Genomic DNA, 19890 nt, shown 5'->3' on the forward strand with positions numbered 1-19890 from the left:
ATGAACTCCATCCAGTCAGGATCACCAACCGACCCATGTCCCCACCCCATTTTCAACAAAGCAGGCTCCATCATCGCACCCCATCTCCGCGATGTCATCAATTGCTCCTTCAACTCCGCTAACTTCCCGGAAATCTGGAAACATGCCGAACTCAGCGCCCTGCTGAAAAAAACCCACAGCAGACCCCACCGAACTTAAGAACTACCGCCCCATATCGCTCCTCCCATTCCCCGCCAAAGTCATTGAGAAAGCCGTCAATAGTCAGCTAGCCCCCTTCCTCGAATCCAACAAATCCCTCGACCCTTCACAATCCGGCTTCCGAGCCAAACACAGCACCGAAACCGCCCTCATCGCAGCAACAGACGACATCCGAACACTACTGGACAACGGAGAAACAGTTGCCCTCATCCTACTTGACCTCTCCGCAGCCTTCGACACAGTCTGTCATAGCACCCTCATACAACGACTCAGAAACGTCGCAATACAAGGAAAAGCACTGGAATGGATCATATCGTTCCTTGCCGGAAGAACCCAGAGAGTCCGCCTCCCCCCCTTCAATTCAAAGGCCACCGAAGTCCTCTGCGGCGTACCACAAGGATCATCACTCAGTCCCACCCTCTTCAACGTATACTGAGTCCCCTCGCATCCATCGCACGCCAACACAACCTCAACATCATCTCCTACGCTGACGACACCCAGCTGATCCTCTCCCTCACGAAAGACCCGAACACCGCCAAAACCAACCTACACGAAGGAATGAAAGAAGTAGCTGAGTGGATGAAGAACAGCCGTTTAAAACTAAACTCGGACAAAACGGAAGTCCTCATCTTAGGCTCATCCCCCTAAGCCTGGGATGACTCTTGGTGGCCACCAGCCCTGGGTACCGCACCCACACCAAAGAATCACGCACGCAACCTGGGCTTCATCCTGGACTCCTCCCTCTCGATGACCAGACAAGCCAGTGCCGTCTCATCATCCTGCTTTAACATCCTACGCATGCTCAAAAAAGTCTTCCGCTGGATCCCCACTGAAACAAGAAAGACGGTCACCCACGCACTGGTCACCAGCCGACTGGATTACGGAAACACCCTCTACGCCGGAACCACAGCCAAACTACAGAAAAAACTCCAATGCATCCAAAACGCATCAGACAGACTCATACTGGACATCCCTCGTCAAGCTCATATTTCCGGCCACCTGAAAGATCTCCACTGGCTCCCCGTCAATAAGAGAATAATGTTCCGTCTCCTCTCCCACGCACACAAAGCCCTCTATGACCTAGGACCAGAATGCCTCAACACGAGACTGTCCTTCTACACCCCCACCCGCCAACTTCGATCTTCCAATCAAGCCCTCGCCGCAATTCCGCGCATCCACAGATCCACCATGGGGGGAAGATCCTTCTCCTACTTAGCGGCCAAGACCTTGAATTCTCTCCCCACCCACCTCCGCCTTACTCAGAACCACCTCTCCTTCAGAAAGCAACTAAAAACTTGGATATTCGATAAGTAAATTCACCTGCCTCCTCAAGCGCCTTGAGACCCTCTGGGTGAGTAGTGCGCTATATAAATTTCTGAACTTGAACTTATCGTCTAGCTGTCATAAAAATGACGATACTCCCAAGATTTCTGTTTCTGTTTGTTAATATCCCTATTCGATTCCCGATTTTTTTTTTATTAGGTTGTGCTCCATTTTAAGCCGTTTGGTATGGGAGGGTAAAAAGCTGCGATGTGGATGGGAGGTCCTCGCAAGGCCATATTCTCAAGGGGGATTTGCAGCTCCAGATATGCATATGTATTACCTATGTGCACAGGCTCATTTTGCGCATTATTGGTATTATCCGCCACCCTTCCTACCACATGTGGCCGTAGAGACAGATGATGTGTTCCCAGAAACCCTAACCACCTGACTGCACATTAAGTTGCTAATGTAGAAGGTATTCATTGGAGGCCAATTGGGGCGCATGCTTGGGAGTTCTGCTTTTTTTGTTCTATTCTCTGTTTATGTTTTAAGCTGCAAGGTTGCTGTATGCAATATGCCGCTGCTGTGTAACTCCATGATGTATTTGGAAAATATGTAAAATAAAATTAAAAAAAGATGCCACTGAGACATTTTATAATGGAAAAGATACGATGATTGGTACAGAATATGTGTTGTAATTAGAGGAATTATGGCAAATGTAGTTTATATTGAAGTTTTATTTTTATTGGCTGCCCAGAATGTTATATCAATAAACAGCAAGAAAGAGAAGCAGAATCCTCGCCTCCCAGTCCTTAATAGAACTGAACGTTCTTCTAGACGAGTAGATTTTAGTTATTGGTAAGAGGCTTTCCCCTGCAGACATCTTAGAGTTATCTGACTGACGAGACTGAAACAGAACAGAACATTACCTCCAAGACATCGAGCACTCTTAGGCGTCAGTCGTGACTACCACGGAATAAGTGCGTGAGAGCTGACAATAACATGCCAAACAACTGTGTACAACTGTCTGACCACAGCGCACACAGCAAGCACGCTCTCTGCCTGTAAATATTGTGAGAGGGAATGCGTGCGCATTGTGCTATCAATCTTGCCTCTGGCCCTATGAAAAAGTGACTGAAGCAGCGGCAAAGACAGAACGAGTGTGCATGGGCCAGAGGCCCAGTGACACCCCCGTGTGTCTGTGTCACCCTAAAACTCTCACACTTCAGTTGTTTGAGCAGTGAGCTGGGCAGGGATGCAGTTCCCGCACTGCTGCAGTCTCAGATCTGAGGCGAAAGAGACCCCGAAAAAAAGTCACAAAATGTGCCATTTCTGGACCCCAAGCTGCCGAACAAACCAACTAAAACATATTGGTGGTGGGGGTAGGTTGAGGCGGGGCGGGCTTGAGGCAGTTTCTGTATCCCTGCACAGTTTTGGCATAAACATTTAAGCTGTTTTTTAGTCCACTATTGTTTTTTTAAATTGTTTTATAAACAGTATAATGAGTCCTTTGATGTTTTCATCGTGTCTTAAATTAACTGCCTAATTAGCGTTCAAAGGTGCGCTAGTGTGCTTCAAAAAATATGTAGTGGTTTCAAGAAATGAAAAAAATAAAACAAATTGTATTTTAAATAAAGACTAAAAGCGCACTTGTCTTCCCATTTTAGAATAGCGAGATGTAACTATGCAGAATAAGAAACTGCGCCATTAAACACATATTTTGCAGCCTGCGTGTGGTATGATGTTTTTATGAACAGTTCAGGAGGCAAGACATAGTACCGGACGCAAATGCAGTATTTTTCTGCAGCTCAGACTGAAGTATCTGTTCTGTGTTTATCAGTGTCTTTACAACAAGCATATTGTCGATGCACATACTTATCAGGGGCTCTGCACCAAGCCTATGGGCTGATGATGCACGTGAGCTGGCCTTTGTTTATCAGGAGTGATCATGATGCACATGAACTGGACCAGCCTTGATTGTGTCTGCAGACTGCATGCACTCTTCATTCTATGTGTGCACACAGATGGCCACTAGGTGGCGTGTACATCTGTGCTGTAAGTACTAGAAAGCACCAGGCTCAGTGTTAGTCAGCGCTCCCATATGGTCTAGCGGTTAGGATTCCTGGTTTTCACCCAGGCGGCCCGGGTTCGACTCCCGGTATGGGAACAGTCGATATTTTTTTTTTTTTACATGGAGGAATACAATAAATCTGCCAATTATAATTATATTAGATACATTTTGGATAGAGTCTTGGAAAAGGGGCGGGTATAAAAGTCTTATCTGGACGTACATGTATTTCTTATTTCGAGTTGTAAAGCGCTAACACGTCACTAAAGACACGCGCCAGTGCTATGTGAGCAGATTAAGGTTGAAAAACGATATATACGGAAGAGGAAGTTTGCTTGCACAATTAGCAGATTACTACCGCTGCATAGCGCACTGCTCACGTTCAACATACAACAGTACATCCTGTGAGAACAATGCATGACCCTAATAAATCAGTTATGTTGTTTCTAGAAAACCATAGACAGCAGTTTTTTTTACATAACATTATATATTAAGGCCAGTAAGAATCCAGAGTGTTGCTTTTCAATAAATCGTGTCAACCTTTGCACCTTGTCTTGACATTTTTGTAAATAGTGCTGTCTATGTGTTTGTATCCAAAGCAGTCTGCAAAATGTCAACTGTTGTCTTCTAACTGCACCTTTTCCCCACTGAGTGGTGGTGCTTTGATCTTGTGTCGTCTACTAACCTATGAACTGTAATCGACTGTATTGTCACCTGTTCAGCTGATGGTTACATAGGAAGTAGTACAAACAAGTCATGTTTTCTGATTGGTGACCAGGTTCCTCAGCAGAATGGAAACACACTCTACCAAGTTCCATCTCGTCTACACACTCTCTGGTCTTTGGAGGATCCATCACTAAGCTTATTCTTGAGAAACTGTCCTTCACCTCAAATCACATCTGCCTCGCTGCCTTTAACCTGCAATGGGGAGCAGAAAATGATTCCTATGTCTGTCAGTTGAACACATTCCCCCTCAACAAGGACCTCTCCCAAATCTCTACCGCTTCTACCCCAGAGACAGTTTACATCTCTGGTGAACAGTATTACCATCACAGCATCAACACCCTCTTACTAGAATTCCTTTCCTGCCAGAAGAAAAGGTCCCTTAAAAAATGTTGAGTAAATGTCCCCAGGTCAAAACAAACCCCTCCCTCAAGGTCCTCAAGGCTGAGATAAAAAAAAAAGACTACAGTCCTCATTCATAAGTGGGTTTCGCCCCAGTTGTGTCAAACGTAATGACGCGGCGCAGGCCATATGCCACGTTTACAAGGTGATGCATGTGTGTACATGCATCACTTATAGGAGCCCTGCATCAGAATTTAGTTGCGCCACAACCGTCTATACTACGCCCAAATAAAAATATGCAAGATACCCGTTCCCACGCTAAAACTAGCATAAAACTGATGCAGTCATATTTATGGCTTTTGGGAAAAATGATGCATCGTCTGCAAGTGGTATGCTGAGGCTGAAATGTGTCAACATTCCTGCATGTCAGTAACCCAGGCGTAGGGAATGGTGTATTGCTTGTGGTTTATAAAGGAAAGCTAGACAGAACAGTGTGTCAAGCTCAACTATGCCATGGAGGTGCTCATATTGCATCTGGGAGTTGTTTGGAGACGACAACCTACCCCCACACCCTTCATCACCACGAAGGCAGCGCTGGAGAAGGAAGCACGTTTGTCGCAGCGAACTACCCTAATTGATGTCAGGGCGGATGAGATCATCACCTACAACCGGCTCAGGAGGGAGTCCATTGTCCAGCTGCTACAATAGATAGCGCCAAGGCTCTAGCAACCACCCCATAAAAGATGGCAGCTGCCACCCGCTCCTCGAAGGTATCCAGCTCCTTCTGGGGTGCGGGTCCTCCTCCTCTGGTCTGCATGGATGCCTTCAAGTTTTTGACCAGTTTCTCCTTCGTCCTGCGCTTATAGTCATGCCAGCGTTTCTTGCAGGCCCTTAGGGACTCATTTCTAAAATCTGACGCATCGCTGCTCGCCGGAGGATGAGGACCTACTCCCCAGGATGAGCTGGATGTCTTCGAGGAGCGGGTGGCAGCAGTCATCCCAGCAGGGGTGGTGGCTGGAGCCTTGGCGCTATCTGGTTTAGCAGTTTGGCAATGGACTCTCTCCTGAGCCGGTAGTAGGTGATCATTGATATCAATTAGGGTAGTGTTCAGAGTAGATAGCTCCAGGTCTTGCATTCCCCGTTGTTCATCATTTCTCTTTAGAAAATACTAATTCAAGTTCAACACATTAGGGTATAAAGTTGAAGAACGTTCTTCCATGATGGGCCTTAGCAGAAAGAACCTTTTAACAGTCTCCCAGATGCAATAATGCTACAAATGTATTTGATGATCTCCACTTTCTTGTCCCAAACTGCAGACAAATTAACTGGTATTGAACTGAAATTTTGTTCTTCTGCACGTTACTTATTTCCCCTTGCTTAGCAATTCTTTGATTCTTATTTCTTGCATTTTGTGTCATCCCTTAGGTTTACTGTTCTTACCTTTCTTTATATTTCCCATTTTCTTAAAGAAAAAACAAAGAACAGCTTAGACTACGTAGAAATGATCTATTTAACTACAGATTCCTCACCAGGCGCCATACTGGATCAAGGAACTTTGTTCAGCAATGCTTCCCCACTCTGCCACTTGCCTCATTGGGAACCATGCTGGCTGCTTACAGCCCCGGAAGTGATAGAGTGGAGCCACATATAATTGACACCTCATGTGCGTACATATGCTTCTTGGTTGCCTATTTCTGTGCCTTCAGGCACAAACTACGAATAATTGTCGGTACCAGTGGACAGATTCCTACCACAGATCTTTATTGAAGGGGAGCTGGGAGGGAGGTTAGGTAGAGTATCACTAGAAAATGTAACTTGTTCCTCTGATGGATACTTATAACCACAGATTCTGCACCTCAAGATAAATATATATCAAAGCAGTACCTTCTCAAAATGGAGCGTCTGTGGAGTGGACTCAGACGAGAAGATATTGCAGGATCGAATGAGTGAAATACCCTTCCCATCAGACTTTGCGGTCAGGTAGTAGTGCTTCGTGAACATGTCTACTGACACCCACGTCACAGTCTGGCAGATATCAAGGACAGACATGCTTCATGCCAACACAGTGGCAGAAGCCTTGATGGAACTGGCTCCCAAAACATTTGCAAGCTGCTGCTTGACCAGTGCGTAGCAAATATTTATGCAGGAGGCAATCCACCTCCGAAGAAGGGTCCTTTTGCTGCACACCCTTCCCTTTCCTTGCTCCAGAGAAGCCCACAAAAAGCTTATGGCCTCACACAATTGTCCTTGGCATGATCAATATAAAATCTTAAAGCCCTTTTAGGGTACATCTGATGAAGCCGCTCCTCTTTCAAGGGGTGAGGGAGAGCAAAGAACACTGGTGGAGGGATGGATTCCCCAACACAGAAAGGAGTCACAACGTATGTTAAGAATGCTGTCAGAGTACTCTGCACAAAACTGTCTGGGGGGAAAAGATGGTGTAGGGCGATTGTTCCAACAATGCCTGAAGTTCACTCATCCAACCAGCTGAAATATTCGTAACGAGGAAGAAGGTCTTTAAAGTCAGGGATGCAGCGAGGAGCTCAGGATTGGCCCGAGGGGCCTGCTCATCAGAATGTCAGGACCAAGTTAAAGTTCTACTGTAGCATCACAAACGGCTTGGGAGGAAATGTGTGTTAAACCTTTTATAAAACTCATCGTAACAGGCGATGGTTGGTCCGGTAAATATAGAAAAGCTGAAAGGCCAATAAATAACTTGAATAGTGTCCATCACAAGGCCTTGCTGAACCAAAGACAAACCACACAAAAGAACATCCAACTTTTTTGCTTGTAAAGGGTCAGTCTTCTAGTCACTACACCAGGCCACAAATCTTTCCCAGTACCGGGAATAAATAGACTTCATGGCAGGGTGACTGCTGGCAAGCATCACACCCACCACTTCAGGCAGCAAACCAAACGCAGTCAGCTACAGCCACCTAATCTCCAGCATTGTAAAACAGACTAATGTTTAGTAGATTACATCACAACACCGATACTTTGTCCACCAACTATGTTCCTTGATTACAGTTAATTCATCACATCTCTCAACATAGCAACCAGTGTTAGATGTAGCCCCATAGTGTGTTACGACATATTTTTAATGGAACCTATTTAAATCAAGATTCTTGAACTAATTTATACTCCATATATTTATAGTGCATCTCCCCCACATCTGTTTCTGTATAATAAGTATATAGTGCACTCAAAATGTTTTAAGAGGCCCTAATCAGAATGCTCGGAGTGCTATGACGAGGTGTGTGTTGTTCAGGTAGGTAGGTTTGTATCTTCATCCTACTGCAAATAAGCATATTGTTCTGAGTTTTCATTGCTATATATTAGGTCATTAATCGATCTATCTGATGTTGGAGGAGGACTTTTCCCCATCTAATTGCTCCTTGTCTTTTTGCTAATAGTAGCACTAAAGCGACCAGTTTATGAACAACACAAAGGACATCTTTCACCGAGCCCAGTAGATTTATCAGAATAGATATTTGATTTGGAGTGTATATTATTTTGGATAATTCTTGAAACATCCTCGTCCAGAATGCCTGGATTATCGGATATACTCAGGCAAAATGTACAAAAACGGCATCATCCGTTACATATAGGATTGTGCCTACGCCCTATTGGGTATAAGCGTAGCAGTGTCTAGTATATTCTGTGTACAAACTCAAGATAGAAAGGAGAGGTCTGCCATTGATGGAGTCTTCTCTGCTGTGTGACCAACTGAATGACCATTCCTGGTCTGTGGTAGGTCTGCCAGGTTCTTCTCCCATGCAGTCATTGGCCGCATTTCCATCCTCTTACTCACTGTGTAAGGTTGGATATTTTAGTAATCAGTTTAATTTTGCCGGTACTATTGAGAACAAATGTTGCTGGTGGTGCTTCTTCAGGAACACCGATTGTGCCTTTGCTCCTAGTCTGAAGTATAGATAGGCACATGGTGGACTTGCTTCAGTCTTGTATTTCCTTTCCCATATTGGAATGAATGTGTGATCTTCAAATAGGTCTTTCAGTTTTTGAATAGCTACTTTAGTTAGTTGTATTTTGACCATATGTTCAGCAGTTAGTGCAGTCGGTGGGTTATCACGGATTGGGGCAGCAGCAATATAAAAAGGCCATTCGCAGTACGTTGACCTAGTTTCCACATGGTCCATTTGGTGCATTAGGTCCCTAGGAAAACATTACAGTCCAGCCATCTTATAGTTTATTTTTAAGCAAGTATTTAATATAAAACATCAGTCTGCAGACATTTAATCCATTTCAGACACCTCTGCTTGGCCCCGACACTGCCATGCACTCCCACACCACTGTGCGCTTCCAGTACCTTGTTGTAAGAGGCTGGCTTAGTATATGGTGTACACTTCAGGCTTATCTTGAAGGCGTGTTAAGCAGATCGTTTTACTAGTTTAATCAATAGTGTAAGCTAAATGAAAAAGAACCACACAGAGTTTCTATAAAAATGCTTCTATTTATTTCACAACACTCACTAACACATTGGTATATCTCATACCCGAGATATTAACACAATACACAAGAATACTTCAAAAGCAATCAGGTAAGAAGCACAAAATACAGTGGTCTCCAGGGGGAGACAAACCCAACTACTAAGAATGTGGAATGCGAACTACAACGGAGGATGGGATTTGGCCCAGAAGACCCAGTGGAGCCGGGGACACAAGGAACCACCCATGTTAAGTACTGAGGAACCCCACGGAGACTGTGTGCAGAGTGGAAACACAGCTGCGTATGCAATAGAAGTCAATGGGGAAGTCACAGTTGCAGTTTTAAAGAATCACCCTTCCTGGAGGACCCCAAAGAAGCCCTTTGGAAGAAAGAAGGTTGGAGAGTCACCCCACCCGTGGATGCCCCAGGAACCAAGGAAGGCAGGTGCAATGGGGTGAAGTGATGTCAGAACCTGCCATTCACAACAATAGGAGACTTTGAAGAAGATGCCTCTGGAGAAGATGTCGAAGGAGTCCGGTGGAATCCAAGGGTGGATTCTGGAAGTGAAGAATTTGCAAGCAAAGGGGACAGAGTCTATGCCACTCAGAAGTGACCAGGAGGCACGGAAGAGCAATGCCCACCGAGGATGAGAGGTTCTGAAGAGTCAACAGTGACCTTGTTGCTGCAGCTGTGAAGAACAGGCGGCACAGAGGAAATCTAGGAGCTGTGTTTGAGCTGCCCCACATCGGATGGCAGGGACTAGGTGGTCGGTGTCCGGCGGGATCACCAACAAGCCTTGGAAGCCGGAACTGGCGTGGAAGACTAAAAAAGAACCAATGCTGGTAACAGCAAGGTCCAAGGGACTCACCAACAGCAGGAGTCAGAGCAGGCCCAGACCAAGCAGGGGAACCCAATGAATTAGTAGAAGACTCTCAGGAGGACCCACAGACTGAAGGCACAGAAGTCGCAAGAGGACCTTGAGAAGCTCACCAAAGATGAAGGCGGTGCCGAGTATGCAGTGAGGACGCTGCTCTTGAAGGGAAGAGATACTGCAGGCTGGAGCTTTGTGTAGCCCAAAGATCTCTGGAGTGCACTGCCAACAAGCCTTGGCAATAGCAAGTTGACGCGGTTCCGACGACGGATTACACTTTCCCCAAAATTGCGGAGAAGACAGTTCAGGCCATGAAATGACTGGTCTACTTTGTCAAAAAATGCCTGACCAAACTAACAAAGCCTAGACAATCAACTCTGGGGTTTTTAGGGAATCCTGCTCATGCAGGTGCACCCTTACACTTGAAAACCAAGCACCGGGCCCTCATTACAGAAGAACCTGCCATACGAATGACTTATATGTTTTAAGTGTATTGACCTCAAATATAAGGAAACGTATATCTGTCGTGAGAGGTGCAAGTATAAACTCACATAGGCAATGGAATGCCTTTAGTCACAGTTTAAGTGGACTCAAATGGGTTACACATTACATGCTGCAGCCCATGGGAGACCCCTGGTGTACCTATGCCCTGGGTACCTTAGTACCATATACTAGGGACTGACAAGGGTACACAAGTAGCCAATTGTGAAGGGACAAAAAGCACTTACCAGGTCAATTTAGGGGAGAAAGCAAATCTGCTGGGGTCCTGATTAGCAGGATCCCAGTAGACTAAGTAAAAAGAAAAAAAATACAGACATCAAACAAAAGGGGGGGGCATGAAAGCAGACCCTACTTCCCTACACAACCCCCCTACTCCAAACGAAAGGAGATGTGACCAATCTTGCCCAGTTGAGTCTTCATTTTCTAAGTAGAAATATCTACAGAGTCCATCTGCATTGGCATGGTTACTCCCAGGTTTCTGTTCCACAGAAAAGTCCATCCCCTGTAGAGAGATGGACCACCTCAAAAGTATGGGATTTTTACCTTTCAGTGGAGAAGTGTGGCTCAACGGTTAGAGGCGGCAGACCCAGAGGCAGAGGTCGGCCCGGGACCAGGGTTCAATTCCCAACGCGGCCAGGTGCAGGACCAATGCCAGCGGGCCCGATAAATCTCGCCTTGGTGCCACTCTAACCATGGGGTCCCACGCTGCAACTCTGGGCAATAGCTTGCTTAATCTCCACTCCGGCCCCTTCACCGCCCGGGATGCCTGGCTGCACCTTGGGGATGCCCAGTAAAGGGACCATCTCACAGGGAAAGCCAGGACGGGTTCCCCAGTGGTACAGCGCTGGGACGCTCCAGGGTAACCACGCGCTCTATAAACCAACATTCATTCATTCATTCATTCATGTGTTTAAGCCATAAGATGGGCTTATGGTCTGTCTGAACAATGAAGTGAGAGCAAAACAGGAATGGCCTCAACTTCTTCAAGACACAGACCACAGCAAAGGCCTCCCTCTCAATAGTAGACCAACGCTTTTCCCTGGGGGAGGTCAACCTTCTGCTAACAAAAGTTACTGGTTGATCCTGGCCCTCTGCATTAAGTTGTGATAATACTGCATCTAACCCCATCTCAGAAGCATCTGCCTGGACAATAAAGGTTTTGGAGTAATCAGGACTTTGCAGAATTGGAGCTCAGCACATGGCTTGCTTCAGGTCATCAAATGCCTTCGGACAGCTTACTGTCTGCTGAACTTCCTTAGGCATTCTTTTGGAGGTGAGATCATTAAGGGGTGTCACTATGGATCAAATGAGAAACAAATAAAGCTGAAGGACACAGATCACATCACTTAGGACCCTTGATAGGACAGATTTGCCAGAATTGTTGACACAAGAGAGTCTCAAACTAATCCACTTACCCTAAAAAAATAGGAACGCAGTATCAGGAAGGTATCAATGCTTCTCTCACCTCTTTCTCTATCCTGCCTTTAATTCCTTAATGCACTGAACAGCTGACATATTTGCATTAGCTTATGTCTCAAGTCCCCCACAAAAAGAACCAATGTCACTTTTTCTTTGCTTTTTTGAACATAGACTCAACTGCTAGTTTGCCCCTCCTTTCCACCCAGAGATAGAGTCTACCAACTCTATTCAACGGAGATCACATAGTTTTTATTTATTTATTGGTTTAATTTGCGCCCATGATGTGCAACTACAAAGTAGTAACAAAAACTCAACTGAAGCCAAACATGATAGCCGCCAGAGATTGGACTGACATCACACAAACTATTCTGCTAGAGGCTTACAGAAAAGATTCCCAAACAATTCATAAGTTATGGCCAATTAACTGGTGCCAGAAGTGGATTGGGTTATGGATAGTCTGGGGCTACCTTGAAAAATCAATGCCTTTGAAAGTCTGGATTGCCCAGAGGCTAGTTCGCCACAGACTGGCAACACTGATGTGTCCAATAAGGAACCTGGAAAAGACCTGAAATGGCCACTTAAAAAAAATTTGCTTTTTTCACAGGTTGGTCCTACTTTGCCAAAAGTGCCTGGAAGTGAAGTGATTGGTGTTTGGGAGTACACACAGAAAAACCTTTATGCCGTTTTTGTTGTAGACCAGGCCATGCAAGAGAAATGTGCTGAAAGGCCAGCAGCAGCTAGACAATAGCAGATTAACAAAGAACCTTACATCTTTAATTAAAATCAAGGCAGCAAACCTGGCCTGACTCACATTTCAAGAAAACAGTGCCCAATGGCGAGTATTTCATTCTAAGAAGTGATTGCTCTAAGAATTTAAGATAATGTTCTTCAAAGCAGTGGTGTCAGCAGCTCGGCAATACATCCCCATCTGTTACTTGAGCACAATCTTCATTTACTACTGTCAACAAGGATAGTCACTATGGTTTTTCTCTCAATAACGTGCCCCAGACCATCTACTTGGCAGGCAACACTCCAGCGTCATCTCATTTTCAGTGAGAGTGGCCCCTGGCACGTGACACCTTGCCACCCACAAACAAACTCCACAAAGCAGATGTTTTGAACCGCCTTCTGAATAACTCTCCACTGTGAAGGATTGTCTTAAAGAACAAAGTCCTCATTCTACGGTGACCATCAGTAGACTAGTCGTTGAAGGAAGAAGATCAAGATTGTCTTAGGATCCCTGCTTTTAAGGTGTATACAAATTCTCCTTGTTCTAATTGCCTTGGGTGAGGAGTTGTTGTTTCTTCGCTAAGAGAGTCCTGTACTGTATCCTTGTGGTTTCAATGCTGCTCTGTAACCCTGCCACCTCTCCAGCCAGATCCAGCCCTGCAGAGGAAACGAAAAGGAGAAATTAAACACCATGAAAGTTTGTGCATCACTGACTGCAAGCATAAGAATGGTCCTCTACCTCACATAATTGTACATTTTTCAACAGGAATTAAACTCCAGGGAGCCGCATCCTCTGTGCATGCAATTAGAGAAGTCTACAAATCTTGCCGGCTGTACTTCATAACAATGCTATGAAATGGAGCATAACCCGAGGGATAACTATGCTATCAAACAGAGGTCCCGTAAATAGCTAAAGAACCTGATGAAAAGCTTTGCCTTCTAAAGCCTAAAACTATATAATGTGTACCAACTGAAGAAGTGCTCTGTCTGAAGCAAGAGCATGCATGATCTGTGTAACATGGGTGATACCTCATATACAAGTGTGTATGATGATTTATTCATACTGAATGAGGCCTATGCTAAGATTTGAGTCTGTACAAATGTAGATCTGTACAGACTGCTTTGTAGTCTGCCAAAACCTTAAGATCGGTCTTTCATGAGGCATCGCTCTCCTGTCCGAGGCCTAAGAAGCCTAAAATTATAACTTCTGTGGACACAATGACTTGCACTGCTGTCAGAAGCCTGGATGTACACACACTAACTTGAGAAATAGCTGGATAAAGTCAGGGTGTTCGACTTGTGTAACCTGCTGAATAGCTCTCCCATCTGATGCATTGGCTGGTATGATCTTTGAAATCTACAGTAATGGTCCTGTTTCATGTGAATGGAGAAATAGCTCATTGAGCGGAAAATTAGCTCAGCACTTAGGCATATGCTTTCTGTGGGTAACCATGTGCCAGGCTCAGGAACAGTCTAATGCTAGCCCCCACTGGTCTGGTCTGGTCTTCACCTTGTTTAAAGCTGCTCTGTGCCCGCCTCAAGCTCTGCGGAACAAGGATACCAAACCACTTGAGAGGATCTTGCACAGCCACCCGTTCGGCTCCCACTTTGATCCCTTGTGTCTTATCCGGTCTGGAGGGTTCGGCTTCATCGGTGGACAGCTTTTCGGGGATTGTTGGCTCCTCTGTCTTTACAGGGCCCTTGCGTTTCCTGAGAACTGAAGCAAAAGAAAAGAGTTGGTAAGGGATAAGTGAACTTCAAAAGGTAAAAGAACTGTGACTATATCACATCTGTGAGTTTTCAGGCTCTCACATGCTGCAGTTTGCTTATGCAATTTCAAATAGCTCTTTGCGACTGCAATTGCTATCACAGGAGCTTAAACTACTGCCTCTGAGAACATCAGTTTTACATTAGCTTGAATGAAGTACTGAGGTCCACGCAAAGTCCACAGTGCCAAAGTCCCATTCAGTGTCTTTGTAGAAGACGTATCTAAACCAAAAAGGGTTGTGTCCCCCACTCACCACCCCCACTCCTCTCAACCCACCAAGAACATGGCATTAGATTTACAACAGACGTCAAGGTATCTTATTTTTCAAATGCAATTTGAACATTAGAAGTTTGCAAAATTTTGTACTGAAAAAAATATTTTCTTTTACAATTTTAATACATTTCACACAATCAGACCCTAAGGTTATATGACATTTAATTTCCAGCAAACACTAAGACCATTTAACCAATAACACTTACATATTTTATTGTGAAAGAATTATAAAGCAAACACATTCAAGAAAAACCTACATTTGAAAAGGAGCTAGTTTGACTAATATGGTAAGACTGACTTTGCCATAAAAATTGAAAAGTAAAAAAAGAAAAAGTGCTGCTTGCACTCTGCTATAAAAAGTTAATATTCACTTTGACCCCCAGCATACACCAGCCATCATGCACCATCCATGTATACAACAAAACAACTATCATATAGATGTTCAGACATCATTCATAACCAACCAAATTTGTCGGAACAACCACCAGTATATGCATACACGTTCCCGATTGCTCACACAAGTCCACTATCATATGATCATTCACCCACCAGGAAATGCCCACACACCCCTCAATTGTCACCTACATAACAACCATCATACACGAACACAAACTATAACACACTTACACAACTGCCATTTACCAGTGTTCCACATTTAAAGTCCAACAACTTCATACCGCTATCATACACCCTCTTTAATCACTTCCAAACATAGTCAATGACTCTATAAAACAGATTTCATTTTATACTATTAGAGTTTGGAGTTAAGGTCGACTCAGATGTACAACGGAGTGAAAGTACTACCTTAATTTGGCTTTTTAGTTTGGATTGCAAAACCACTAGAAAACATATCATCTTCCGCTCCCTGCCAACTTTATTTTTTCTTTGAACATATATTGGACATTTAGATGTTTTAATTCATTAAAACAAATTCTAAACATTCTAATATCAATCAGCCCTCCTTGTTATATGCGGTTTGAAAAAAACAGTTTTTTCAAGCTAACTACCCCAAAATAAACATGTAATATAAAAAACACATGACGGGTAGTAATATGGTCTTACACTGCCAAGTCAGGGTTCTGGTGACATTTACAAACCACCTGGCCATTGGACCATATTACACAGTTACCCATCATCAGGGACACTAGAATGATGTCTTTATATGGCTGCATAATTATTGATTTTCTGCATTTACTATGTATCCATCAGCTGCTGCATAGTTTGCAAATTAAAAAAAAGAATCTAATTCAAACAGATCAAAAATGATTATAAATGAGTCATCATATATTGCTGTGCAGTGAAAATCTCTTTGCAAAAACAGACTGGTCGCCGTTTAGCTGCTTATTGCTATATTTGGGTGTTAAACTGGTACAAATTGGGGTGAAAAGTTTGCCCAGTCAGTGTTTACATTTGTAAAAATTATAAACTTAGGAAGTAATGTTACAAAATGTGCTGCATACATTGCCTTTTCTTGCCACATAATTTAGTTAACCCAGCCACACAATTTGGTGATCCCCGATCACATATTTTCAGTGGCCTTGCTCATCATGTGTTCTCTATAGAAATCCATATGTAGATCACGGGGAGTAATATACTATTAATTGCTACTGTTGAGTGTGTGGACTCACAAAAGACAAAACCTGGAGTTGGTCATGATCCCCTATCAATCTTCAACAAAAGCAATAAATAGCAAATTACAACATATGCATCTGAATATATGACTTATGCCACAGTGTGCGAGATATTTATATATATATATATATATGTGCATTTTGCACAGTTCATTTTGTGATGCTGCTAGTAGCAACTTGTTGCTCTCTATGCTAAATGTTCCTCTACGATGTTGTCATTTCCTGTTATGGTACCTTAAATGCCGCTTTTTCCTGTTGCAACGCATCATGTGAGCAAGACCCAAGTTGGGGTTGAAACGCGTAATGGCGGACTGGCTGGGCGATTAAATAAATCACTTTGATTGGCACTATCTTTGGGGTCCGCTTTTAGTCATTTTCTGTCCAAGCTAGGCAGTTGCAGGCAGCGATTTGCATATATATATATATATATATATATATATATATATATATATATATATATATATGTATTTTTTTCCTTCGGAATGTTGTTTTTGTCAGATGTTTATTTTGTTTGTGGCGAATACATTTTGAAAATATACACCCCCTGGTGTGCGCCTCATTGCGATCCATGAGAGGGATTGTCGAAAAGAAATATATATATAACTAGCAGCCCGTCCCGACGTTGTCCGGATATGACCTGGAAGCTGAGATCGGTCCTGGACCAGGGTTCAATTCCCCGCCTCGGCAGGTCGTGGGCTAAAAATTCCACGGACTCGATAATTCTCGCTCCGGTGCCTTCTCGACTCACGGGTTCACACTCTGCGACTCTGGGCAATAGCTTGCTTAATCTCCACAACGGCCCCTCGCGGCGGGATGCCTGACTTTCACCTTGTGGATACCTGCTGGGGCTATCACACAGGGGAATATCAGGACGGGTTCCCTAAGCAAGCGCCGGGACACCCACTGCGGGTAGCTGTGCGCTATATAAGCTCAACTACATTTACAATTGCTGCCGGCCAGTAGTATATTATTTTGTAGGATTTCGTTTTGATAGCATTTCCTATCTGTGACAGGTCTGTGAAACGCTCCGATTCACAGTGCACTGCTGATGCACTTAAGAGTGCGCATTCAGTAGTGTGTGAACTCGAGTTTCCCTACTTTATTTTTCCTTGCAATATTATATAGCGCAAACTCGACAACATGGCATGAGCACAATTTACATTACAGATGAACACATTCATTTGTGGTAGGCACGGGGAGACAAAGCGATTTGCCTGGAATCACAGGATGTTGAGCTGATGCAGAGATTCGAACGTAGCTCCCCAGCTCTAAAGTTCGCAATTCTAGAACTTGTGGCGGGAGGTGTGTCTAAAAGTGTATGTCGTGCTGGCCATCAATGAGAGAGACCTGTGCATTTTTCAAAAGGGTGGTGAAAAAATATGAGTATGTTGCTGGAGATGTGGGCCGCCGTGCCACCAATGTACTTACCGAAGGAGGGTAAACACCCATTATTCCGCAACTTTCTTTCCGCATACCATCACTCCGCATACTTTCATTACGAAAGTACCATGACTCCGCAATGCCATTATAACGCATGGCATTACATTTTATATGCTTTTACCATGCATACATTTACAACGAAATTCGTTGTAAATGCATGAATGGTCAAAGCAGGTTTTTTTTTTTAAAAATGTTTGGATAAGGTAAGTATGGGTATAGGGGTATATGTATTGGGATGTTTTAAGGGTTCAGATATAGTTTTGGGTTATGGGGTACAGGGGTAGTTTTAGGGATAGGTATGGGTTTTGGGATATAGGGGTATTTTTAGGTTTCAGGGGTAGATTTGGGTTTTCGGGTACAGGGTTATTTTTAGGGTTCAGGGCTAGGTTTGGGTTTAGTGATATTTTAAGGGTTCAGGGGTAATTTTAGGGTTCAGGAGGGGGTTTGGGGGTACAGTGGTATTTTTAGGGTTCAGGGCTAGGTTTGGGTTTTGGGGTACATGGGTATTTTTAGGGTTCAGGGGTAGGTGTGGGTTTTGAGGTACAGGTGTATTTATAGGGTTCAGGGCTAGGTTTGGGTTTTGGGGTACAGGGGTATTTTTAGGGTTTAGGGATAGGTTTGAGTTTTGAGGTACATGGTATAATTATAGGGTTAAGATGGGTTAGTGTTTAAGGGTGTTGAGGTATTTTAAGGAGTAAGGGTGGGTTAGGATTATGGGGTGCAGGGGTATTTAAAGGGAGCAGGGTGGGATTAGCACACCATATGAGACATGGCATGAAGGGCGGAACGTACCACACGCCCCCAGCGTTTGTCACGCCCCACAGCACAACGCAGACACGCCCACAAGGGACTACTTTGCTGGCACGGTTCTTTTACCTTTTAAATGTATATGGTGGGCGTCTGCATAGCCTATGTCCTTCTGCTGCAACTGCCCTTTACAACGCTGTATTGGGTGTTGCGATTGGTGCTGTGGTTCCTGAGATTACCCGCCTCAAAGGTTTGGGCTCTCTCTTTATTATATTCGTATGGATACCAAACCCCAGGTGCAAGTGATTAAATTCATATGGGACATAAATCACACTGAAAATGTCCCATGGCTGTTATCACATTTGTGTACCTGTGAGTAGCATGCAACGTGTGAGGCAGTAAGTAGTGCTTTTGTGTATGTTAGTTTCATTGTACTGTAGTCATAGCATGGAGTTTGCCCTTTATGATCTAGTAATAAATGTGTTAATGGGCATTTATTAGTACGGTTTCTTCCAATAACGTGTTATTGCGACTAATTTATTTCCACTGCCTCAGCAATTGAGGTCATGGCAGTGCAAATAAAAGTGCCCCATTTCAATGACATGACACCTGATTAAATGTAAATGTAAATTGATACTTGTATAGTGCACTACTCACCGCAAGGGTCTCAAGGAGCTTGTACGAATACCGCTGTGGAACCCATCCTGGCTTTCCCTGTGAGGCGTCCTCTCCTGGGCACCCCCAAGGTGGAGGCCAGGCATCCTTAGCGTTGTGGGGGCCGTTGTGGAGATAAAGCAAGCTATTGCCCGGAGTTGCAGAGTGGGACTCCATGATTGGAATAGGCACCGAGGCGAGAATTATCAGGTCCGGGGAATTTTGAGCCCAAGACCCGCCGAGGCGGGGAATTGAACCCTGGTCCCAGGCTAGACCTCTGCATCTTGCGTCCGTCCGCGATCACGGAGGAGGAGGGAACGACCGCATGGGCTGCGACGTTCCCTCCTGTGCGATTAGGATGGGACCGCCACCCTGGCGGTCACATCCTCTATTTTTAACATTGCGGCGGGTGCGGCTTCAAGCTGCACCCGCAGCAATGTTAAAAATGCAGGTGTTGCATTTGTATGCAGAAAGAGGCAGGCACCGCGCGGTGCCTGCCGCTTTCCGCATACAAATGCAGGGGGGTACCATAGGTATCCCCCATGTGCACCCCCCACCCCCCTTCACCCAGGGGGCCCGCAACGGCCCCCGCAGTGAAGTTACACATGCTTTTCCACGGCGGAAAAGCCGCCGCGGAAAAGCATGTTTCACATCCCATCCTAATCTGGCTGACGGTGTCTGACAGACACCGTCACCATATTAGGGCTTTTCCACCGCGGTTGTAAGCCAACCGCGGCGGAAAAGCTGCGGACGGAAACCAGGACCCACCAGCCATCCTAATGTGGCGGTGGGTCTTTGGTGGGTCCGCAGAGGATTT

General features: G+C 44.7%; 1 protein-coding gene and 1 non-coding gene across 2 annotated transcripts in view; one reads left to right on the forward strand and one right to left on the reverse strand.

The window, feature by feature from the left end:
* Nucleotides 1-3556: 3556 nt before the first annotated feature.
* TRNAE-UUC (transfer RNA glutamic acid (anticodon UUC)) lies at nt 3557-3628 on the forward strand. Its single transcript has one exon. It is a non-coding gene; the product is annotated as a tRNA-Glu (tRNA).
* A 5417-nt stretch (nt 3629-9045) lies between these two features.
* The window catches only part of VMA22 (vacuolar ATPase assembly factor VMA22), a 40533-nt gene continuing 29688 nt past the window's right edge, over nt 9046-19890 (reverse strand). Inside the window, exons 5-6 of the mRNA XM_086940318.1 lie at nt 14071-14277; nt 9046-13217 (exon numbers count right to left, since the gene is read on the reverse strand). Of these exons, the coding sequence (XP_086796444.1) occupies nt 13105-13217; nt 14071-14277 (320 nt within the window). The 3' untranslated portion in view covers nt 9046-13104. The remainder of the gene's footprint in view (nt 13218-14070; nt 14278-19890) is intronic.

The sequence above is a fragment of the Lissotriton vulgaris genome, chromosome 10 (assembly GCF_964263255.1).
Source record: "Lissotriton vulgaris chromosome 10, aLisVul1.2, whole genome shotgun sequence".
NCBI classification, from domain to species: Eukaryota; Metazoa; Chordata; class Amphibia; order Caudata; family Salamandridae; genus Lissotriton; species Lissotriton vulgaris.